Genomic DNA, 23,731 nt, shown 5'->3' with positions numbered 1-23,731 from the left:
TGCAACAGAAAAATATCAAAACATATGTATGCAACTTGAATATATCCATCGAGTTCGAAATCGTGCAGTCGCCTGATCGATCTCGGTGCGGATCACTTCGAGCCAACAAGGCGTCGATGTTAAACGCGGTTCAACCGGTGATCACGAGTTACATTCGTGACCGTCATGTATCGTTCGATTTTTACGTATTCCTTACTTCTTACTCTCGTTTCGTCAACGTGTTCGAAAACCATCGACATCGAGAGCAGCGAGGAAACGAGGAACCCTATCACCGACAGGTAACTCTAACTCTCTTTCTAATATCCCCCATCGGAAGAAATATATAAAGATGAATTGTCACGAAGAATTGTCCGATTCTTAAATCTCGATCTCAACCTAACGAACCATACGTATTCCAAGGTCGACCATTATATTTACCAAAGATAATTCAACAAATTTTCCCCAGAATATATATTTCAGCACCCCATACTGCTGGATTTACCATTACCCTCATAAATTCTCCCTTATCCCCTGCCATTTATCTAGCTTCCCACCGAGTACATCGCAAACATTCTTTCGATTTTTCAAACGACCTCCACCTTGGACGAATTCCCGATTACGAGTCGGTCAGGTGAATCGCAATAAACGCGAAAAAATATGTTGGTCGACCGAGAGTAACGGTGGCGCAATTGTGAGCGTCAGCGCTGCTTAAATTTCATCTTGCTTGCAAGATTCGATAAGAACTTCGAATTCGTCAGGAATCGGCATAATTCGTGTACGGATCGCGAAATAAAACGACCGAATTGTGAGAATGTGGCAGAGCACCACCATTGCATAACGTGGGAATCAGATTCCAAATAATTTTATAACGAAAAGGAATTATATTTCTATTTAACTTTGAAAATTTTTTTCGATATTATTTCGAGAAAAGGAATAATCGATTATGCATATTACTAAAATTTATATAGAGATTTAAATAGAAATTCGATTATTATAATTACGTATTTGTAAGCACCGTATCTATTCATTTTGTAATAAATTTGGAATTATTCACTCACCAAGAGATCTGCATCGAAGAAATCCTGGTCCATGGTCCTGACTCCTCCTTTCACTCCACCGGAAGTGCACGGAAGATCGCGTTTGACAAAATATTGCCCACCATTCGCTTTACATTACGAAATCACGATACGACTCGAATTCACACGTGTTATCTCGACCGCGCCCGAAACTAAACTAGATTTCCTCCTTTCTCCTTCCACGAGACAATTTTCTGTTTACATACGCCTCACGCGTATATACGCCGATATACGTACGATATACAAAGTTATTCTCTGTGTTTTGATTCCGTTTCCAAGAAGAGTTTAGATTCCGCATCGAGGGGCCAGATACCTGGAATTATAGGACAACACGCTGACTTTGTTAAATTCTTAGAATTTAACGCCTCTGCCGCTTGTGGCGTTTATTATCGAAAACGGCACGAATTTTTTCCTATTGTTACGTTGTGTTTTCTATTATATATTTTAATTACGTATATATATATATTTTTTTATAACATTATGTAATGCTAATATAAATTTATTGAAATAGAGACAGTGATGAGCGTATTTAATTTAATTATTATTTTTATTAATATCGTAAAATTTAATTTATATTGTATACTATTTTTTTGTATAATATAAAATGCACTACGCATATATTTATTCAAAATATATTATTATAAAATAAATCTAAAATACTCTTTTCATTTGTATAATATATTCTTGATATAATTATATAATCGTATTATATAAATTATTATTGTATTATAAAGAATTAATAAATAAATAAAAAAAAATATACACGATGTAATCGTTAAAAAGTGAAGAAAAGATAAAGGTTTTATTATAAACTTTCTTTTGCAAAACGTCAATCAAATTTCTTTCTTTCCAGAAATATCTTCTCAAGCCCCCCCTCGATTGATCAGATCAACGATGAATCGGAAAGTTTGGAGTCGGAGTCTGATTCGAAACTCGATACGAAAAGAAGCTTAGTAATTTTTGTACCGACGAGCGAAAAGGAAGAAGAAAATGGAGAATGCAAAGGGCAAAAAACAAAACGATGCAAGACGTTGTTTCACGGGGAAAGAGTTGGCGCACCGATTCCCAGAGGAACCCTTCGAGCCACGTTGAAGAGCATAGGAGACCCTTGTAATAATGAAAGACGTCATGAATATTTTGTTGGTCGAAAACCGAGCATGCATCTACTTTCTTTGAAAAAACCAATGACCATAGAGGAAGCAAAAAATGCAACTTTTCGTGACGAGGCTCTATTTGATTCCCTTCGAAAACAGTTGCTTCGTTATAATTTCAACGTTGGTGCTACACGCAAAACTGGAACGGAGCCAAGGATAAACGTGTATAACGACGATAATTTCGTTTGTTACTGCAGGGAAAAAAATAATCCTTCTTCCAGGAAAGACACGAATCGTGATATTATCTCGAAATTACGAGCATTGGCGAGGAAAGACAAATGGGGGAATAAACCCGATCGAAAAGATGCACTCGTCGGCAAGAAACAAGACCCACAGCCGTCCCAGACGAAAATTCCATCTTTGTCTAACAGATTTCCCGAAACCTATTACCTTCCTAACGAAATGAACCCAGTCCAGAGTCCAACGTCTAACAGATTTCCCCATATTTATTATCTCCCCAACAACGCGGATCCGATGATTCCTAGGAAACATGGAGCGATACTTTATGCACCGACCATTCATCGCGTGGACCCTCCACTTTTAGTGCCAAAAAACACGGTTGAACAAGCAATGAGAAATGATATTCCGTTTGATCCAATTGGACTCGAGTCGGTCGTTGGGCAACGAGCGCCGATCAATCGACAACACGATTTAAATAAAAATCAACAAACTGTTGAGCAAAATGATGATCCTTCGAGCATGGTTGGCAATAGTCTGTCTCGATCTGAAAATATAATTCCCGCGACCGTAAAATTTTCCACGAGCGAAGATACATCGAAAAACGAGCTCGAAGAAGAGACGAATGATTCCAATAATTTGCAGTCTGTGCCGTCGGAATCTTTTGATAAAAATCATTTGCCACCGCCTGAAACTGTTGGATCTCCTCCCGTTGCCCCTGCTGACGTGCACACTATTGATCCAAATTCGAACCATGGATCATCGACGGGTTTAGGAAACGAATATGGGAATGAATACGAAATAACGGGGAGTGGAACGTTGGATTATTCGGATATCAAGGAGGTTACGGCCGCATATTTCACGTCCAGAGCTTATTCCAACGAATCGGAGAACGATGGATCAACCGGTTACGATAATTTACTTATAAATAATACTGGTTCTATGAGTGACGATACAAAATATGATAACGATTATAATCTTGACTCTCGAGTAAATAATTCTGTGGAAAAGGCATTAGGATCTGAAAACGTAAATATGAAAATGGATGGACATAATTCAAAAAATTCTGATCGAGGAGATGAAGAGAAAGATATAGTAGGGGAAAATAATCCAGATTGGGATTTAAATCAGGATCCAGAGGACAACATGGAAAATCAACAGCGAAAAAATTTAGATTACGAGATACCTTCTTCCGTGGAGGAAAAAATCGCGTTAGTCCCTGAAAATACGATGTCCCTTGACAAAGCTGGAACCGTAAAACTCAATGATAAAGAAAAGGAAGAGAGCAAAGGAAGAGATCCGGATGATATTCCTTTGCGAAACGAGAATAACCCTTCTTCCTTCGAATCAACGCTGAAATCAGTGAAAACCGATGATTTTTCAAAGGAACCATCCGACGAAACATTACCGTTCTGCGACAACACGATGCTGCATAAATCGATAAAAACTGTAATTAATAACTTTGCCGCCGGTGACTCCTCTGAAATGGATGGCAACGAGGAAACAGTGGGTTCCGCAAAGGGCGAAGATTTATTACCGGAAATTGTCCAAGTTCCAAACTTGAAGAGTATTTTGTCCATGCCGCCAATAGAGCATACCATTCTAGATGAAATAAAGAATCTCTTATCGAAAATGACTGGAATGGATAGAAAGAAATTCAACAGCGATTGGGCAACTAATGTGATTAGGAATAATTTACGGAATACGATATCTGCCGCGCCTAGTTCAAAAACAGAACTTCCTCCATTGGCTGTGGAAGAGCATCAATTCAAGAATGGTAAATGGGTGACGAATATGGTTACATTGGCGCCCTCAAACGAGAAAACCGATGATTCGACGGATATGAAAAGATTGCAAGCTAGTATTAAAAGTTTTCTGCGTGATCCGGTAATTGGCTTGCAAACAGGTAAGAATCCTGCTGTTCAAAACATTATCGTTCAAAGCATAAAAAATACCTTGAAGCCAGAAGATCCGATCAATGATGTTTTTAACGATTCGATCATTCGAAGCTCTTTGAATGATGAATTGAGTATCATGGAAATGGAAAACGAAGAAATTTCGACTACGGAAAATACGTTTAAATCTACTACTTTCAGTTTATCGAATATCGATATGAAAAAATTTTTGGAGATTGCCAAAAATGAAGCAGATCTAAATAATGATGAAACTACACATACGTCTACGTATGAAAATATACCAGATCGAAAAAACGATATTTCATCGATTGTGAAATCTTTGGATAATGGTATAATAGGAGCGAAAAGAAATTTTAAATCCACGGAAGATACTACGATAGCTACCAAAACTTATTCAAATGAAGAGACAATTCGGGATATCGTAGAATTTTCAGAATTACCATATAACTCAATGACTGAAATTTGGCCAAATAATGATGCTTCCTCGGGAATTGAAGATAAATCTTCAACTAAAAGAATTGAACATCACAATGTAGGATATAGTTCTCCAAAAATGAATCCAACAGAAAATGTCGATATTGTGAATAGATACAAAGATGAGAGTATAGAAAAATCAATGGAAAACGAAAGTTCGGATACGATTTCTGCACAAGATTTTACTTATTTGGGAAAAATCACTGTGAAAAATGAAGGTAATAAGAATGATGTTCAAAGTCTTCGAAATTCTGAGCTATTTTATATCGGTGATGGTGTAAAATTACCGTTGGAAATAAAAAAATTAAACGATGATTCCTACGCTTTATCGATTTCCAGAAAGGTCTGTGAACAGTTATTAAATAAGGAATGTCCTTGTTGTGTACCCACAAAAGGTAACATTGTACGTACCGTAAAAAGAAATTCAAGTGAGATAAATACTGATAGAACAATTAAAGCGAAGCAAAAAATAAAAATTTCTAAACGCGAATCGATGAAATCAATTTTGTCAAATGAGAAATATAATTTAATTGATGACAGTTTACAAATTTTTTCGATGCCTGTAGAAGCTTTCGCGAAGAGATACAACTTATCTTTAAACTTGGAGAAAGTGCAAACTCCGTGGAATTTCGACCTGAAGAAAAACATTGATGAGCAATTGAGGGATCGATTGAAAAATTTTAAAAATAAAGAAGAAAAGAACGCTGATGCTGATTTTCATAAATTACTTACTATTAGAATTTCAGAAAACAATAAACCGGAAACAACTATTATAAAAGAGGAAAGGATAGATAATCATCCAGACGAAAAAAATGATGTAACAAGTTATAAATATCATATAGAAAATCGAAGAAATCTTGAAAAGTATCGACATCAACGGAATATCGAAAAAAGCACAAACAAGCGAATGGAAATAGCAACAAAAGTATTAAACTGGATAAGAGATTTAATTCTAAATAAAAATACAGGATAAATACTTATAGTTAAACAATTTTTTAAATCATATTCTTTTTAATATAATTTAATTGGCTGTACTTTAATACTTTTTTATAATCTATTATGTAATATTTTTTTTTAACTTATCTAATATAGAAATAAAATAAAATAAAAAATATTTGAAAGCTTAAAAAGAATTAAACCTTCCCAACAATTTTAATAATTAATTTTTTTTTTAATAATACCAAAATTTTAGTAATATAAATGTTCTATCGTATCAAATAGATTATTTCTTCTTGTTTTTATATTTTACCTATCGTAATCTTTTTCTTTTATTATCGCATAAAGAGATCGATGATTCATACAATAATGACGTAATCCTAATGGTTACCTTGACTAATTTAGAAGATAGTGTGGTTATGTTTGGCAGATACGAATTTCTGTCAACATAGCAAGAAAATGGGCTTGTTTGGCAAATCTCCAGAAAAAAATCCGAAAGAAATGGTTAGAATCGAAATGAATAATAATATCTATTCGATGTTTATACGAAATCGTATTTCAGGTTCAAGAATGGACACATAAATTAAGGAAAGAGGGTTATCAATTGGATAGACAGGTTAGAGGTAAGCTACTCAATAGTATTTTGCTATCAATAATATATTAATCTATCAATAATATTTTATAGAATATATTATAATGTAATCAATAACATTTATATACAGCAATTCAAAGAGAAGAAGATAAAATAAAACGTTCTTTGAAAGAAGCAGCGAAGAAAGGTGATAAAGATGTCTGTAAAATTCTAGCAAAAGAAATAATACGTGCACGAAAAACTTGTAACAAACTCTATACATCAAAGGCACATATGAACTCTGTTGCATTGCAAATGAAAAATCAATTAGCAACGATTAGAGTTGCTGGTTCAGTCTCAAAATCCACAGAAGTGATGCAAGCGATGCAATCATTAGTAAGAGTTCCAGAAGTAGCAGCAACAATGAGAGAATTATCAAAGGAAATGATGAAAGCTGGTATTATTGAAGAAATGTTAGATGAAACTATGGAATCTGTGGAAGATTCTGAGGAAGTAGAAGATGAAGCAGATGAAGAAATAGACAAAGTAAATTATTATCTACTATGTGTAAAAACACAAAAAAATTATACTAATAAAATTTCATGTCTATCACAGATTTTATGGGAAGTAACTGCAGGCCAATTGGGTACAGCACCTGCAGTTGTTACAGAAACTCCAGGATCTATTGTAGCATCTACTTCTGCAGAAGAAGAAAGTGAAGAAGTAGATGATAAAGAACTTGAAGAAATGAAAATGAGACTACAAAGTCTTCGTAGTTAGGTGTAATATATAAATAATTTTCATCTGCATTAACTTAAAAATCAACTTGCACTTAATGAACATATAAATACATAAGGTACAAATACAGTGGAATGAATATCTAGCATAACAATATTTAAATGCTTTTATAATATTAAATAACCAAAAAGAAATAAGTATTATAAAAAATGAAACAAAAATTTTTATTTTATCTATACAGTTTTTATATCCAGCTTTTATAACCTGTATGTGATTTATAGAATGTCACTATTTCAACTATATATGAATCATAAAAATACAGAGAAGCTGGCTTCTTGATTGTATTATGTTGAAACATATACTTTTTAATTTAATTACAATCAAAATCTTGTATTAATATGTATTATACATAAACAATGGCTTTAATTGTTATTTTTTGTATAATTTCTTATATAAATTATACCTCTTATATATTAATTTTTCATATATTAATATAACAAAAATAATACAAACAGATCACTGGTAGATATCTGTACACAAGATTACTATATTCACACATCTTTAAAGTAGCTGAATTCAGACATTTTCAATTTTAATATTTTGATAACTTATTCTAAATCACAGAATCAAAGTATTCCATAGGAAATTATGTACTCCAAATTTGATAATTGTGTAGAGCACCCCCTTGGTATATTGTGCAAGTGTACAGACTACCAAGAAATATTAAATAAATTCACATCTTATAATATTGGTACAGAACATTATTTAAAACCTAAAGTAAATGTAGGTAAGTAAAATATATAAATAAACATTCATTCATTATACAATAAAATTAAATAATATTCTGATTTTAATCATTTATGTTAGAACCAATTGCTTCAGCAAAAGTTTTGTGGATAAACAACCGTTTAAAATTAGATGAAGATATTTCAAAACCAATACTTCTTTATCCTCAAGAACAATCAAATATTACTGCTTACAATGTAGACAAAATATGGATGCCTATTGTATCAAATTTAATACCTCTAAAATTGATATTTAAACTTTAAATTTTTGATTCTTATTTTATAATATTATTTTATAATATTTTATAATATAAATTTATAATTTATATGATATTTACATATTAAAATATATAAAATAAATATTAAACTTTGTTTTGAAAAAATACTCGAAAAAAAAATATTTCTTATTTTTTTTTATACATAAATTTATAATTTTATTATAGCTAAATTTGTAGCTATCTTATATTTCATATTTTTTCAAAAAATTTTATTGCACAATAATTCTTTTTACATTTTTTTTTCAACAAAATTTAACCTTGTATGTACATGTATATATACAATTTATTGTACATATACATATATACAAATACATATACATATACAAAAATTACATATTAGAACTATAGTCCATTGCTATTAAAAAATTTGAGATATAAAATTAATTAATGTTAAAAAAAAATTAAGATATTTGCAAAAAACAATATAATATTCTGTCATTTAAAAATATATATCTCAACAATAATAAAATCAAATGACATAAAAATAATGAAAAAATTTACTATAGATATTATTTGTACTTTAGAATTTTGTTATTCTTTAAACTTATTATTATCTATTTCTCATGATATAATAAATATATAATAAAAATAATATATTTTTATTATTAAATAATTATCATTATTTAAAGGATATATGACTGATCTCTTTCAATATGTAAGTAATGTGCATAAATTTAAAGTATTTATACTTTAATCATACATTCTTAAAAATACTATCATTTATTTATATCTTAGCAAATTTACAATTGCTCAATTACCATATTAACAATTGAAAGTTTCATCTGTGCTCTAGCTTTCCTAGGAAGTCTATGCATATAAGGTGCCAATTTGCGCAAAAAACATTTAACTTCATTTCTAATAGGAAAAATTGTTCTTCTCATTGTTCCTGAAATTTTTTTACGTCTCATAGATCTCTTTTGTTTTGGTGCTAAACATTCTACATCTTCAAAATCTTCATAAAATGTATCTTCTTTCACATTAGCTGCTTCTTCATCTAATACTTCCAATGAATGTGGCAATATAACTTCTTCATGTACTTCTAATTCTTCACTAATTACTTTACCATCTGTTTCTTCTAAAGAAGTTGACAAAAATTCAGCTAAATTTTTATCTGTTTCCTCTTTACTTTGTTTTATAATTGGTATTGTGACCGAAGTTTGACCATTTTTCATCCAAATTTGCTGTCTAAAATCAATTTCATTAGAGGTAGTTGGAGCATGTATCATTTTTGTTCTAGTTTGCTTTTTTATTGTTTTTATTGATTTTTGCTGTTCTTGCTCAGGAAGATCTATTTTAATTAATAAACCTGGAGGGATACTGGATAAACTATGTACTGGAATAGGAGCTCCTAAATTTGATATATCACCAGTAAATGGTAAAATCACTTTTTTTATATTACCTTGAATATTACTTGGTATATTTGATGTAATATGATTTGCTATTGTTATAGGTTGAAGTTGATCTGTAAATTGAATCTTCCAACTGGGAGTAGGAGGAAGTGGTAATTTTCTTATTACTCGATTTTCAATATTATTAGGATCAGGCCTTGGAATGTTAATAAGAGTTGGCCTTTTGGATTTTCCACGTTTTTTTGCAAGAGGAGTAGGCTTATTATCTACCTTTGGTTTTTTACTAGATACTAAAGGTCTTGAAAAATTTTGCCTTTTAATTCCCTTAGTTGCATTAGTACAATTAGATTCTTCTAATATATCTTGATCATCTTCAATTTTTTCTGTTGAATTAACACAATCCAATTGTGATACATCCTTTATAGTTGGAACAGCATCACATGGTCCTACCCTATGAAAACTTTGTCCTGTTTGAAAATGCTTTGAACAAAGTACTAACTTTCTTATTTGATTTGGAGACATTTTCAATATATCCTCTCTACCTAAAAATTGACACCATCTTAAACATCTGCCAATTTCATAAGCAGGAAAGGGATGAAATTTATATCTTTCTATTTTATTTCTTGGATCAGATCTTAATCTACCACAAGCTGCACATGCTTGACTTTCTAAAACAGCAGGTGGTAAAGGATCTAATTTTTTGGGTTTTTCTGAGGAACTGTAATTTGATTCTGGTACAAATTCTATAATATATTGTTCAGATCCATCCAATTGATCAGGATTTCTAATATTGGGAATAGCATTGTCTATTAATCTACTTTTATAACCAGACATAAATTGAGAACGATCAAAATGTTTTGAACAAATATAACAAAACAAGATTTCTTTTCTTGTCAATCTGTAATATGAATCTACACCAACAAAATCGAGCCATTTGAGACATCGAAATTCTTCACCAGGAAAATGATGAAAAGTTACACCATCATAATCTCTATCTGATGGATCTCGACGAGATCGACCACATAATACGCAGGTTATGTTATATAAACTTTGTGTAGGATCATAAATTGAAGGTACTGCATTACAGTTTAATCTGTCGAGGTATTCATTTAAAAAGTCCTTTTGTTCAAAGTGTTTGGAACATACCATTCGTTGAAGTAACTGTTTTTTTGTGAGTTTATATAAATCTTCACGACAACAAAAATCCAACCACTTTCTACATCGAGGTATATCATTAACGGGAAATCCAAAAAACATATATTCTTCTTCTTTATTGTTTGGATTCAGACGCGAACGTCCGCATACAACACATGGATGTGGCATTTTTTAAATCGTTTTTTTTTACTTATACTTTTGTCAAATAAACAATTTCATCTTGTCACAGCTTCATAAAAATTTTAAATCTATGCCAGGTGTTTTCTAACTATCGCAATTAATACACTTATCAAACAATTTAAAATTAAATTATCTTCTTATAATCTTTTTGTATACGATATAATTTTACAGTATTTAAAGAATAAAATTCAATAATAAGATGCAATAACCCCTTCATTATTTTCCAACCCTACATGTATTTCGAGTAAACGTTTCTTAGAAACAATATTATTAAAAATTCAATAACTAAAAGTTTTTTTTTAAGCACATCTTTTTTAATAATAAATATGTAAAAAATTACTTTTTTTATATATTACACTTGTTGCGCTTTTTTCAAGCAATTTGAGAGGTTATGCTGTTTGTTACAGCGTCTTTCACCTAACCTTTATATAAAATAATATAACTGATATATAACACGATAATACATTAGCTAACCTGTCACAGTACTACTGTCAAAATCTGTTTTTGTTCATAAAAGAAATGGACAAAATGGCAGAAAATTCTAATAATCCATATGATATTAATGGACAACACTTTAATCCTGATATGTATTTTCAAAAATTATTAAAAGTAAGTGTATTTTTCAATTTTCTTTAAGTTTTATATTTATTTAGTGATATTAAATAATTTATTTTTTCATACAGGAATGTACATTAAAACAAATTATGGATCATGAAGCAGAAATTATAAAAAATACTCAAATTTTACATTCTGATATGCAAACTCTAGTATATGAAAATTATAATAAATTTATATCTGCTACAGATACTATCAGGAAGGTAAGTTTATTATATGTTTCTATAAATGCAATTATTTATTTTTAATTTAATAATTAGTTTTACTTACTTATTACTACTTACTCTTTAATTACTTAATTTTATATATGTATATATTATACTATATATACTATGCTTATTATTATGCATTATTTAGATGAAAACAGATTTTAAAGAAATGGAAGATAACATGGATTTATTAGCAAAAAATATGGACAGTATTACTACCTTTTCAGAACAAATTTCATCAACATTACAGGGTACAAGACAACAAATTGCTAAATTATCTTCAGTTCATGCATTATTGAAAAAATTACAATTTCTTTTTAAATTGCCTGGCAATTTAAAAGACAAAATGAATGAAGAAAATTATACACAGGTTTATATTTCATTTCAATATCATTATATTATATTTCTTTTGATATACATAAATTAATTATATCTAAATAAGAATATATATTTAATTTTTATAGGCAGTACAAGATTATATACATGCACAACGTGTATTGAATCAATATGGCAATATGCCATCATTTCAAGGAATTCAAAAAGACTGTGAAGATATTCTAGAAGAACTTAAATCAAGATTGAGAATGCAATTTCATAAAGGAGATGCATCAACTAAAGCTTTAGCTGAAAATATAGATCTATTGTTACAGCTGAAAGAACCAGCTGATTCTTTATGTGCTGAATTTTTGACACATGCAGATGGAAGATTAACTGAACAATTAGATATTTTAAAAGATATGTGTGAAAATGATATCATAGAATTTGTAGATATGGCCAGTTCAGGATTTCTTAGTGATTTATGTTTGATTGTTGCATCTTATAATGATATGTTTATAAATCGATCACCATCTGAAGATAATGAATTTATTGATGATTTTGATACAAAAGCTCTTGCATGTTTAAGTAGTTTTATCATGAAAAATATGAAAAAATATTTTGATTTAATTGGAAAAAGAGTAGAAAATGTAGCTGATACAGCTATTTTAGTAAAAGCATTAGAAAAGTTTCATAGGAGATTACAGGCTATGAATATGTTATGTAAAGAAACAGATTTTGAGAGGTAACAAAAATAAAATCGTTCTTATTAAAAGAATAAAAAATAAGATTTAAAAATTTATGTACTTTTATTTGCAGAACAGGTACCAATATTGTTATTAACGCGGGTAGGAAACAATGTCGTAATCATTTAGATAATTTGAAATCTCATTTAAATGAAACACTCGTTAAAGTGAAACAAATATTAACAACTAAAACTTCTCAGGAAGGAGATAATAATTTAGCAGAACTTCAAGCATTACTTATAATGCCTACTATTGAAAAAATCAAAGGAGTTTTACAAGATTTATTGGTTTGTTTCTTCTTAACATTTTTTTAAAACCATAATATTTATTAATTTAAAATTATGTAATTTTAGGTATTTTTACAACCAGATTTATCATTTAGTTTAAAAACACAATTTCTACAAAATTTCTGTGTAGATGAAGTTAGAGAAGGATTAATAGTTGGATTTTTACATCATGTAATGGTTATTGCGAGTGGATTTTGTAGCGGATCTGACATTCCAAAATTTTCACCTACTCTTTTACTTTTATTGAGTAAAATGTGTATTGAATATAAAGAAAATAATGTCAAATATTTGGTAGAGCGAATAATTTTAAATTAAATTCAAAAATCATATTAAAATAAAAAATCATTCTTAATTAATCATTTCTGAATTACAGCTTACTACTACTGATGATTTATTTAATATTGAACAGTATACATCATCTGGGAATGTTGTTACAACCGAATTAGAAATATGCGATAAATTTCATGAAGCAGCACAAAATTTATTAAATCATTACGTTCGTATTCAAGGTTTAGCAGTGTCGCAAATGTTAAGAAAATCCGTTGAAACGAGAGATTGGTTACATACGATTGAACCGAGAACTGTAAGAGCTGTGATGAAAAGAGTCGTAGAAGATGTAACATTAATCGATACTCAAGTAGCTGCATTATATGACGATTCTGATGGTCAAGTTGATAGAAGCAGCGATAGCAGTAGAAAAACTCATAGGTATATTTTATAAAGTAAAAAGTAATATTCTTTTAAATAATTTTTTTTTCTTTTTAGTGTAAGTGTATCAAGACATCATTATAGATCAAGCTGGTCATCGTACACGCCGAATCATATAGATTCGTCATTGGTGACGAATATTCATAAATTATTTTCTGAACGTATCGAAATTTTTTCATCGGTTCAATTTAATAAAGCGTCTATTCTTACCGGAATCATCAAAATAAGTTTAAAGGTAAAATACTTTTAGCAAATATAGTACCGCGATAGGAACAGGTGCTGTCAGGCAGTTACAATGATAAAATAGCAGAGCCATTATCCACTTTGCATCACGAAGATACTTTATTCTCTCGCGTTGCGTATACCACATACTACGCAACATACTTTATGCATTCGATACTATCAAAACTTAACATTTAAAACCTATAATACGAATTTTTCTTTATTTATAGACTTTTCTGGAATGTGTAAGATTACGAACATTCAGTAAATATGGACTACAACAAATTCAAGTTGACACACATTATTTGCAATTGTATTTATGGAGATTTGTTTCAGATGAAAAGTAAGTTTAAAATTATTATTATCATTATTTTAAAGAAAAATAATTTTAATAAAAATTTTTTTTTAGTGTCGTTCATTTTCTACTAGATGAAATTCTTGGAAGTGCTGTACATAGATGTTTGGAGCCAGTTTTAATGGAACCTAGTGTCGTCGATATTATTTGTGAAAGAGGATAATAAATAGGAAGAAAAAAAATATCATTATTTTATCTAGCATACTGTATAATATAGCATTATATTATAAACATATGTATTATATTATTATTTGTAAAAATGAGTAAAAATATTTATAATATTTGGTATATTTTGTTATTAATTCTTATATTCCATGAATAAATTTTACGATAAATATAATTATCATAAATTTTATATAAAAATTTTATTATAAAAAATGATCTCTCTCTTAAGTAATTATATCTCTATTTTTTTGTTCATTTCATATGACCGCCCACGTAGATTGAATACTACAAGACCTGATCGTGTCAAAGTACTACAACTGTCAAGTAACACGATGAACGACATACTTTTCTGCCTTTCTTCCTCTATCGATTCAGCGATACGATCTTTTGTCTCCTTTCCTTTACTCTCCCCACCTATCCGGGATAAAATAAACTCATCAAAGTCTTAGTACTCTATAAGAAGCAGGGTCAAATGATTCTAATAAGTCTTAATTCTCTGCTACATTCTACACTTTTGAACTTTATTAATCGCGTAAATTTCATTGATTATTTTATTTTTTTTTTTATTTCCAGTAATCAAAATTTAATATTAATTTCAATTTGGAATATTTCAAATTTCTCGAATAGAAAATATAATCATTATATTGGAACGACATTTTCTCATCGACGATTCTCGTATATGACGCATAAATGTGCAAAGAATAAATGGGACAAGAGTTTATAGTATATGGGGTTCTGCCGTACCCCCTTGGCAGTGGCTCGAGTTAATTCGAACTTCCTCTCGTTGGATGAGATTCATTCTCCGAGTATCCGGCGTAGGCCTACGCACAGCATTCTACCCAATTTAATAAACTCTTCTAAATTACTCGGCCGGTGCCATTCCCTCGTTCAATCATGAATTTCCATGAAAATCGAGGGAAAATTTACGAAATTTCACCCAGACAGTTTTCTAATTGAATCTTAACTTGAGAATTTAATATGATATTTCAAATTTAAGTTTAATCCGATGGTTGTTATTATTAAATCCAATTCGTTGCATCAAATATTTTTATTATAACAAACAAATAAAATATTAAATCATATAATCTATATAATTTATCATGTTTATCATGTTTAGAAATTTTGAAAGTATTTTGTTCGAAGATGAATAAAATATATATTTTTCTCCAAGCAAAAGAACGATATTATTGTCAAATTATTATGTAGCACATATGATCTCAAAAAACACCTGTGCACGTGTACTTTGTCTTCTACACACTACAAAGTATTTCCGATGACATACTCATTTCAGTTTAGTTGCGTACTGATAATCAACAAAATTACTTCTATATATTAAAGAAATTTTTTGAAAAAACAATTTAAAAAGAAGTCATGAAAAAAAGTAAGTATTTTCAAAACAATATTTATATATTTTCAAAAAAGAAATATTAACATATTTTAATGATTTAACATATGTAATAATTTCAAATTCAATATTGCAGTTTTTAAATTATAAAATAATTTTTATTAATTTTCAGTTTTTAATTTTAATAACATAGATTCGTTCAAACTTTTCTGATTATGAATTTGAAGATTATCGAAGAATAGCTATTAAACCGATTCATGTTTTATTTAAATCTCACGGGACTCACGTGGTTAGCTTAATCAATGCACAATGGTTCGGCATCGACAGAAGAAAAGACTATGTAATAGGGATTGTATCCTAATAAAAGATGCATTATTCGCTACGTAAGTTGCTTTAAATCAGTAAAATGGACCCGCATGAGAAAATCATGTATGTGTAGATTCAAGCAGAGGCGACGATTATCACAAAATAACCAAACTATTTCGAAGTATAAGCTAATGATTTTATAGGAGCTTTTTGTGATATAGGGGTATATCGCGTGTGTACATATTTCATCAATAAACTATCTTTTTCTTTCTTTCATTAAATTATATCTATGACTAATGTTTAATCATCAATTTACACAGTGTACCTATTCAGGGTCCTTCGATCAATTATTAATTGTTGACTAACGATACGATTTTTTAAGTTAAACTAAATAATTAAATATTTCTTAATAGAGATAACACATTGTTGAAAACAATCAAAAAAATTTATTATCTATGATTCACACTGTGAGCAATATTTACATTGATATTTATACTGACTATTTATACTGATAAATCTATTTAAAATATTTCAAATATATTTTGCACAAATGATAATATTTAATAATAAAATAATAAATATGATATAAATATGACATAATAAATATCGTATTATACATACATAGTGTTTTGTAAAAAAATATTACGATTATTTATTTTTTTAGGTAAAAAAAAAAGAAAGAACTATGAAGATATTTCGATTTGTGACTGTAACAACAAACGGAAAAAAGACACATTTGTTGTTATGTTTGCAAATTAAGCTATCTTCTCGATAGATGTCTCACAATACGTGAAAATAAATTTAATAAATGTTCTATATATATCTTTTATAGACAATGATGCATTTCGACTTAAATTTTGATGATAAACTTTAAAAATCGATACAAAACAAGATAAGAAAAATCGTCTGACTAATGATTATAGAAAATTTGAACTTTAGTCGCATTTAGATATATATATATTTGGACTTGCATTTCGTACAACGCAGTCAACAGGCAATTGTCGAAAGCAGAAGTGGAGAAAAGTTACCATCAAGTTATCTTAATTTGTTAATCTATCTGTTAAGTAGTAGTGTCATAGATGATGATTTAAAAATTCATCTTGGCACGATTACTTTTCATATAGAAATATTATAACTACAATATATCATTACCTGATCAAGATGAATTTCAATTAATATTAATATTTCAAAAATTCATAAATTTCAAATAATAAATTTTATATTATATTTATTACTTACAAAATTGAACTGATATTTAAAAATGATCTTGAAAAAATTAAGTTTTGTGATAATTCTTATAATTCCAAGTTTAAATTTTTTTATTTATAGTTCACAGTAAGTTTCTAAGTATTACACAATTAAATGAATTATTGTTATGATTTTATACGATTTATTTTACATACAAAATCATTTATTCCACATATATAAAAGTATTATATTTCCAGAAAAAGACAACTAACAATGGCGCGGAAATCTCACCTCCAAAAATATACTCACTGAACCGGAAAAGAATTTCTCGACCAATCAACATCGCGAATCGTTTCATCCTTTATATCCGCGATTCTCAACTGATACTACGAGTATCAAGTCAAAATTTATTGAAAAATATATATTCATCTAATTTTATAAATAAATAGAAAATAAATTATTTTTGTATTTTCAAATATATATTTATTTATATTTTTAATTATTAAATATTATTATTAAATAAATTATTATTATATTTATCATATTACGTCTTCTTTTAATAATTAATAATTCTTTTAATAATTATTCAAAATGTAATTTTTATTAATTACAAATTATAATTAATAAAAGTAATAATTAATAATAAGTAAATTATAATTAATAAAAATTTAATTGACTTATTATTATCTTAATAACTTATTATCTTAAATTCGAAAAAAGATTTTTCTCATGAATTTTTAAATTTAATATTGATCATTGTTTTTACCTTATATTTTTATATATTTCCGCACTAAATTTAAATTTCCATTTGCTAATAATTCTGTTTCAAATCGGATAGTAAGTGAAGGTTGAAAAACACTGTCATAGAGAGAATCTATCTAGCGGATAGTTGTGTCGTCAGCCGCGCGATTCAAATCGTGCGCCAAGGCAAGGCAATAAGGATTTGGTGAGCCGGTGAATGGTTTGATAACAAGCAGTGGAAGGAAGGCACAGGGGAGACGCACATTGCCCGTCGGTTGGTGGACCATTCAGTGACGCGATTCTTCACTGTCCGGCACTGATTTCAATTGGTAAATTGATTTGGAACGATGGCAAGAGAGAAAAAAGAGAGAAAGACTGAGTTAGACGGGAGAGGTTCGGAGACCAGTATGTAGGAGATGATAAAGAAAGAACCATATACCATTACCGTGACTGGGTGTACCGTCACAGAAAACCATAGCGGTGGCAGTGGCAGTGCCTCTCTTGCGAACCGTTAATAGGTACTGAACGCTGGTTGAATGCTTAATGCACCGTGCTTCTAGGATTAAATTGACCAATCATTTCCCGCGCGGCAAGGAGCGGCCAATTACAGCGCTCGTCCGACTATATTAAGCCAATCAAGAACAGTTTATCGCTCAGTCGTCAGTCTGCAGTTGTGATGCGTGTGTCGTGCGCGTGTTTTTTTTTTCCCTTTCCAAACAATTCTAACTCGTGAAATAAATGAATCGCGTGAGAAAAATATGAACATTTGTCATGAATTACTCGAGACCGTTTATCAATTTTAATAATCGTTCAGTGAATTAGATCACATTCTTCCATTTATTCTCTATGGCGTGGCGGATTTTAGAGAATGTTTGAAATTCTGATCAAATCGAACGAATCACAGTTTCTTTATAGAAAGAATTTTTTTATTATTGATATAATTATTCGACGAACATGTGGGAAAGAATTGTGCAAGAGCGCAAGAAAAGCACGTGAAAAAGCATAAAACAGCATGCATTATTTTACTTTATGTATATACATTCCATTCATATTCATTTCTGGTGACGGTTCGTATTTCGATCCTTGGAGATCGTTTCTTGTGATTACCGTGCATTTCTCTCTTCATCAACTATTTATTAATCAGTTGAACTTTGAATAGTTTAATATTTTTTCGGAATCTATTTGAAATGAGAGTGTGGTGTTACTATAAGATTTTTAAAATATTCCAACGTTATTCCAACGAAGATCATAATAAACATCAGATGATTGGAGACTATAACATTAATAAGTGTGAAAGAATATCAATGGACGCTAGTGTCAAATAGAAGTTAAAGGTCATGAGATTTCCTTCAATTGTTCAATCAAATTAGATGATTTCTTTAATCAAATTGCATATACATTTTTTTAAAAATTTAAAAATAAGAGTGCCATAATTTTTAATTTTATTATTAAAAAGAATCACTGATTATAATTTATTATATATTTATAGTTTTCTTATTTATATTGATATCTTTGTATAAATTATTAAATAACACCAATCAAATAATTTAGCAAAAAATTTTCCAGTAGTTATTATAATTCGATTGCGCATATGCATTAGATATATATATATATACACATAAAAATAAAGTTTCTCATATATATATATATATATGAGAAACTTTATTCTTATTTTCCTCATAAATATAATGATCATGCAAACAAGATTAATTCTTAACCACTAAAGTCGCATCCGATAAGCACTGCATTAATATGTTCTACAAGAAACGCTCTCTAATCTAATAAAAATTCATTTACATACTTGATTGATCAATTTATCTTTTTTTGATTGTTTAATAAAATGGAAATTCAGATGTGCGATTTTTATAATCTTTTTTCCTTTTTTATATTTTATAAATTAGACTTTTCCTCGAGAATATTTTCCGTGCTCGGCTTACAACATCTGAAAAACGAGATCACATGTGACCACACATATAATAACCTCGCAAAGTATCGTTTTAACCTGACACTTGATGAAATACATATAGAAGTCTCGAGAAGAAGCAAAAAGAAAGAGAAAACTAATATAAAATCCCTCGCGAAATCACGCAAATGATAAAAGACCAAATGTTCACGATTTTCTCATTGAGAAATAAGAGAATTGAATCTGTGTTCGAAATGTGATGATTTCTACGGGATGAAACATTGTAATTGGAAACATTTTCTTAAGTTGTAATGGCACGCATTGCGTGGCTAAGCTTTATCGTCACGACTTCTTGACCCCTCTTAAATGATAGTATAAAGTACGAAAGAACACAAGTTGAAGAAAATCATTAAGTTCCTAGAATCTAAATATCGACGAAAGTAAACTTATGTAAAAATTATAAAAGTAGAGGTAGAATAAAATTTTTGTTTAATTTCTTTCTATATTATTGCAATATTTTGTTTGAAAATGACGCAATATTTGTGTATCAAAAGTTATAGTCCTACAAGCAGTTACGGAAAAATCGTAAAGTACCTCTTCGTTTTGAACGCACTGTTCTTAAAATAGAACATTTTCGGTTGCAGAACCGAAACAGAGACCACGAGTCTCGCTTCGCGAATTTTTATAGAGAATCACAGTAATGATATTGATTTTTTCAGATATTATTTTTAATGCAAATCAGAATTGCATTTTTTTCAGTTAAAGAATAAATATTTTTTCTGTTTTGCTTCTCGAAATTCCTTTCTGCTTATTCTTTCATCTATCCATAATTTGCACATCGTAACCTAATAAGTTGACGAGCTATTTCACAAATACTCAGAGAGAGCCGACATTAACAGAAATTAACGTTAATTGATGATACTCTTCTTTCCCCTTTACTCTTCCTGTTCTTCTATTGCCCTTTCTATTCCAGTTGATCTTACAAACTCTTTTCTTTTTCTGTGAATCTCGATTTGTTTAATAGATCCTTTTGTCATTTCTGCATAATCATATTATATATTATTATTTTTGCTTGCCATATTCTTGTTCCAGCAATTATCTCTGTTCTTCTCCCATAACATATTTTCTCATTTCGCGCATCTGAACTGACGAGTCAAACGTCGAAAAAACAAAAAATAAAAACTACATACGCACATTATGTGTACAAGATGCGTAACAGAAGACAGCCACGCGTCCAGCTGAATCTGCAATGGCCACATCAAATAATCCTCTTTAACTTATGACGACTTTGCATTTTTAACACTGTACTTTACAGTAAATCTTATGCATACTCTTTTCGTCTTATTCTTGTAAGTATGAAATAATCTGCAGAAAGACGGACTATTGTTAGGGTCATTTTTCTAAACTTCGATAACGTGCTGATATCTGTTCGAAGTTCCAGAGAAATTCCATGGAAAAAATCATGTTACTAACCTTAACTCATATCATGAAGGCAAACGATGAATACGGTGTTTGATGAAACGAGAAACGTTAAGTAGGAACGTGGAGCAAAGAAATCAAAGATTCGATTGTAGACTCTCCCTCTATCGTGCATACACGCATTTCCGTACGCGATACTGTATACTTATAATATTATAATATTTGAATTATCAATTCTTCATTTCTTTGCTTCTTATTTCTAATCTTATTTAAATTTCGATTTTAATTCCAATTTTCAATTATATATATTTCTTGAAATATTTCTGTGATTGAATAATGATTAGATATTTTAAAAAATTTTTATATATTATTTTTTTTCTATTTTTTCTATTTCTATTTTATATTTCTATTTTCCAGCATAATAATTTTTACAGAAGATTGATAAAATATAATAGATAAGATGTTTCAATTAGAGAAAGATTAATCAAAATTGTCAATAATGCAAATTTAGGATACTCTTGAAAGCATTTATATATATATATATATATTTTAAATAAAATAAATTATGTGGAAGTACAAGCATTTTTAAAACAGAAGAAATAGGATTTCAATATGAAGAGAATGCTGCATGAAGCTCAAAATTTTTCGAAGGTGGACAGAAGGAGAAAGAATAAAGAGGCCGAGATAGTGGGCGACTTTAATGATTAGTCGAGGTCATTTCAATGAGTACCACTGTGTGTCATCGCATCATTATTGTGTATACGATATATATATATAGAGAGAGAGAGAGAATATATATATATATATATTCAAATTAATAATTATAATATATATATATATATATACACATACATACATATATATAAATATATATATTTTTTTTTACTATCGATATTGCTTCGTAACAATTTTATTACTATCATTTTGATTAGTATAATTGCGTCCGATCCGTTTTTTTTTATTTTTCTTTTTTTTTTTTTGAATAAATTGTATATCAATAATTTATTATATGTTAAATATTAATAATTAAAAAAAAAGAAAATTCAATAATAAATCGAATAATTATGTAGAGAAAATATTAAAAACAAAGATGTTTATTTATAAATTGTATTTTATATTGTATTTTGAAAATTATAAGCTAATTCAATTGACTTCTATCTGTTTCATAAAATGATTGTAATATGAATGTGTCACGCAATATCTATGGGCCACCGTATTCTTCTGCTGATTATCTAATCTCACGCTAAATTATAAAACATGGGCACGTTATATTAAGATCTTTGGTCTACTTGTTTATTAATCGATGTATTCAATTCTCTTTTAATTATATAATTTTTAAAATTTAAATTAAGATTTTCTTTAAAACAATTTGAAATTAGAAAATAGAATTATTAATGTTACATGATAATTTATAGGAATATGCACTGCATCGAAGGAATTCAATATGGCTATCAATAAATTCATAACAACGGAGGACCTGCGATACATCGGAAGTTAATCCTGTCTTGTTCATAAGTACTAGTGCCGCAGGAGTGACTAGGTTGGGTTAGAAATTACCATATCTCCTGCTGCTCAAGTGCTTATCAATGGGTCCGGACTCACATCTATTTCTCAAAATTATGTATTGAGACTTTTTTCTAAAGTAAAATTTTGTCATAATAGCTAAAAGTTTAAGATTGTAATTTGCGTATGCTAATGTAGTAATATTGCAACATCTATAACATATTTATAATAATTTTTTCTATAGAAATATATTAAAAGTATAAATACGTAAAAAAGAAAAAACACTATATATAATGTATTCAATACATGATAAAATATTGATATTGAAGAATAAAAAAAAGTATTTATTGGAGGTACTGGGATTTGAACCCAGGACTTTCAGCATGCGAAGCAGACACTCTACCACTGAGTTACACCCCCAGTTGTATATTGTGTATTTTACATAAATTAAATGGTACAATTTTATTATTTGAATCATAAAAAAATTATTTTGATTCTAATATTTATTAAATTATATATAATCATTTTTATATAATTTTTAATATTTTATTTTATTATTGTAATTAAATCTTTATATATTTGAATTTGAAAATACAATCTAATAAAAAATAATTCATTTTCTTTTATTTTTATATTTATTCTGATACTAATTATAATATAATAAATATAGTATTTGTTATTAATTTTTATCTTGTAATTGAAATTAAGTTGAATGTGATCTTTAATAAATGTATTTTATATGATTAAAGATCAATAAATAAATATAATTAATATATGGATTATTGAAATTTAAATTTATGATTAGTATCAATATGAATAATATCAATCGCCCAATAATTATTATTGAATCATTAAAAATTATAAATAAAAAGAAATGAATGAAATAATAGATTTCTTAAATTTTATAAGGGTTAAATTTTTAACCTATGTAAAAAG

At 28.9% G+C, this 23,731-nt stretch overlaps 5 protein-coding genes, 2 long non-coding RNA genes and 1 other non-coding gene across 9 annotated transcripts in view; 5 read left to right on the top strand and 3 right to left on the bottom strand.

Annotated features, from left to right (window-relative positions):
• The window catches only part of LOC108002292 (uncharacterized), a 137,747-nt gene extending 136,334 nt beyond the window's left edge, over nucleotides 1-1,413 (bottom strand). The window contains exon 1 of the long non-coding RNA XR_003698721.2: nucleotides 1,038-1,413. This is a non-coding gene — a long non-coding RNA (uncharacterized LOC108002292). The remainder of the gene's footprint in view (nucleotides 1-1,037) is intronic.
• On the top strand, nucleotides 83-5,885 carry LOC108002285 (uncharacterized). Its single transcript, XM_017063878.3, has 2 exons — nucleotides 83-278; nucleotides 1,909-5,885. Exons 1-2 carry the CDS (start codon nucleotides 166-168, stop codon nucleotides 5,747-5,749), a joined length of 3,954 nt encoding a protein of 1,317 aa, XP_016919367.2. The 5' UTR covers nucleotides 83-165; the 3' UTR covers nucleotides 5,750-5,885.
• Nucleotides 5,886-5,899: 14 nt separating this feature from the next.
• On the top strand, nucleotides 5,900-7,453 carry LOC108002289 (charged multivesicular body protein 3). 2 transcript variants are annotated; one of them, XM_017063881.3, is made up of 4 exons: nucleotides 5,900-6,216; nucleotides 6,275-6,335; nucleotides 6,435-6,829; nucleotides 6,899-7,453. In XM_017063881.3, the coding sequence occupies exons 1-4, from the start codon at nucleotides 6,172-6,174 to the stop codon at nucleotides 7,061-7,063; spliced, it is 666 nt and encodes a 221-aa protein (XP_016919370.1). In that variant the 5' UTR covers nucleotides 5,900-6,171; the 3' UTR covers nucleotides 7,064-7,453. The 2 variants fall into 2 exon arrangements, with proteins under 2 accessions (XP_016919370.1, XP_061941834.1); XM_062085850.1 differs by having other exon boundaries at nucleotides 6,066-6,216; nucleotides 6,435-7,453.
• Nucleotides 7,454-7,669: 216 nt separating this feature from the next.
• On the top strand, nucleotides 7,670-8,712 carry LOC108002291 (uncharacterized). The gene is made up of 2 exons (XM_017063885.3): nucleotides 7,670-7,808; nucleotides 7,889-8,712. The coding sequence occupies exons 1-2, from the start codon at nucleotides 7,670-7,672 to the stop codon at nucleotides 8,068-8,070; spliced, it is 321 nt and encodes a 106-aa protein (XP_016919374.1). The 3' UTR covers nucleotides 8,071-8,712.
• Nucleotides 8,713-8,781: 69 nt separating this feature from the next.
• On the bottom strand, nucleotides 8,782-11,231 carry LOC108002288 (uncharacterized). The gene has a single exon (XM_017063880.3). It carries the CDS (start codon nucleotides 10,754-10,756, stop codon nucleotides 8,825-8,827), a length of 1,932 nt encoding a protein of 643 aa, XP_016919369.2. The 5' UTR covers nucleotides 10,757-11,231; the 3' UTR covers nucleotides 8,782-8,824.
• Nucleotides 11,232-11,243: 12 nt separating this feature from the next.
• On the top strand, nucleotides 11,244-14,513 carry LOC108002287 (vacuolar protein sorting-associated protein 51 homolog). Its single transcript, XM_017063879.3, has 10 exons — nucleotides 11,244-11,377; nucleotides 11,452-11,586; nucleotides 11,741-11,962; nucleotides 12,057-12,652; nucleotides 12,727-12,940; nucleotides 13,007-13,231; nucleotides 13,314-13,648; nucleotides 13,706-13,883; nucleotides 14,101-14,213; nucleotides 14,280-14,513. Exons 1-10 carry the CDS (start codon nucleotides 11,288-11,290, stop codon nucleotides 14,386-14,388), a joined length of 2,217 nt encoding a protein of 738 aa, XP_016919368.2. The 5' UTR covers nucleotides 11,244-11,287; the 3' UTR covers nucleotides 14,389-14,513.
• Nucleotides 14,514-15,675: 1,162 nt separating this feature from the next.
• Nucleotides 15,676-23,407, top strand: LOC114578096 (uncharacterized). The gene is made up of 3 exons (XR_003698717.2): nucleotides 15,676-15,771; nucleotides 15,908-17,376; nucleotides 17,487-23,407. It is a non-coding gene; the product is annotated as an uncharacterized LOC114578096 (long non-coding RNA).
• Nucleotides 23,144-23,215, bottom strand: Trnaa-cgc (transfer RNA alanine (anticodon CGC)). Its single transcript has one exon. It is a non-coding gene; the product is annotated as a tRNA-Ala (tRNA).
• Nucleotides 23,408-23,731: the final 324 nt, after the last annotated feature.

This window comes from Apis cerana, linkage group LG15, assembly GCF_029169275.1.
Source record: "Apis cerana isolate GH-2021 linkage group LG15, AcerK_1.0, whole genome shotgun sequence".
Taxonomy (NCBI): Eukaryota; Metazoa; Arthropoda; class Insecta; order Hymenoptera; family Apidae; genus Apis; species Apis cerana.
Note: the sequence above shows the minus strand (reverse complement) of the source record. Positions and strands in the feature narration are given on the sequence as shown.

What these genes read in the sequence shown, in the direction of transcription:
- LOC108002285 (XM_017063878.3), top strand. Translation starts at nt 166, where the DNA reads ATGTATCGTTCGATTTTTACGTATTCCTTACTTCTTACTCTCGTTTCG. An exon ending in AGGAACCCTATCACCGACAG is followed by an intron (nt 279 to 1,908) that starts GTAACTCTAACT and finishes CTTTCTTTCCAG; the next exon opens with AAATATCTTCTCAAGCCCCC.
- LOC108002289 (XM_062085850.1), top strand. Translation starts at nt 6,172, where the DNA reads ATGGGCTTGTTTGGCAAATCTCCAGAAAAAAATCCGAAAGAAATG. An exon ending in AAAAAAATCCGAAAGAAATG is followed by an intron (nt 6,217 to 6,274) that starts GTTAGAATCGAA and finishes ATCGTATTTCAG; the next exon opens with GTTCAAGAATGGACACATAA. An exon ending in ATTGGATAGACAGGTTAGAG is followed by an intron (nt 6,336 to 6,434) that starts GTAAGCTACTCA and finishes ATTTATATACAG; the next exon opens with CAATTCAAAGAGAAGAAGAT.
- LOC108002291 (XM_017063885.3), top strand. Translation starts at nt 7,670, where the DNA reads ATGTACTCCAAATTTGATAATTGTGTAGAGCACCCCCTTGGTATATTG. An exon ending in AAAACCTAAAGTAAATGTAG is followed by an intron (nt 7,809 to 7,888) that starts GTAAGTAAAATA and finishes CATTTATGTTAG; the next exon opens with AACCAATTGCTTCAGCAAAA.
- LOC108002288 (XM_017063880.3), bottom strand. Translation starts at nt 10,756, where the DNA reads ATGCCACATCCATGTGTTGTATGCGGACGTTCGCGTCTGAATCCAAAC.
- LOC108002287 (XM_017063879.3), top strand. Translation starts at nt 11,288, where the DNA reads ATGGACAAAATGGCAGAAAATTCTAATAATCCATATGATATTAATGGA. An exon ending in CTACAGATACTATCAGGAAG is followed by an intron (nt 11,587 to 11,740) that starts GTAAGTTTATTA and finishes TGCATTATTTAG; the next exon opens with ATGAAAACAGATTTTAAAGA. An exon ending in AGATTTGTTTCAGATGAAAA is followed by an intron (nt 14,214 to 14,279) that starts GTAAGTTTAAAA and finishes ATTTTTTTTTAG; the next exon opens with TGTCGTTCATTTTCTACTAG.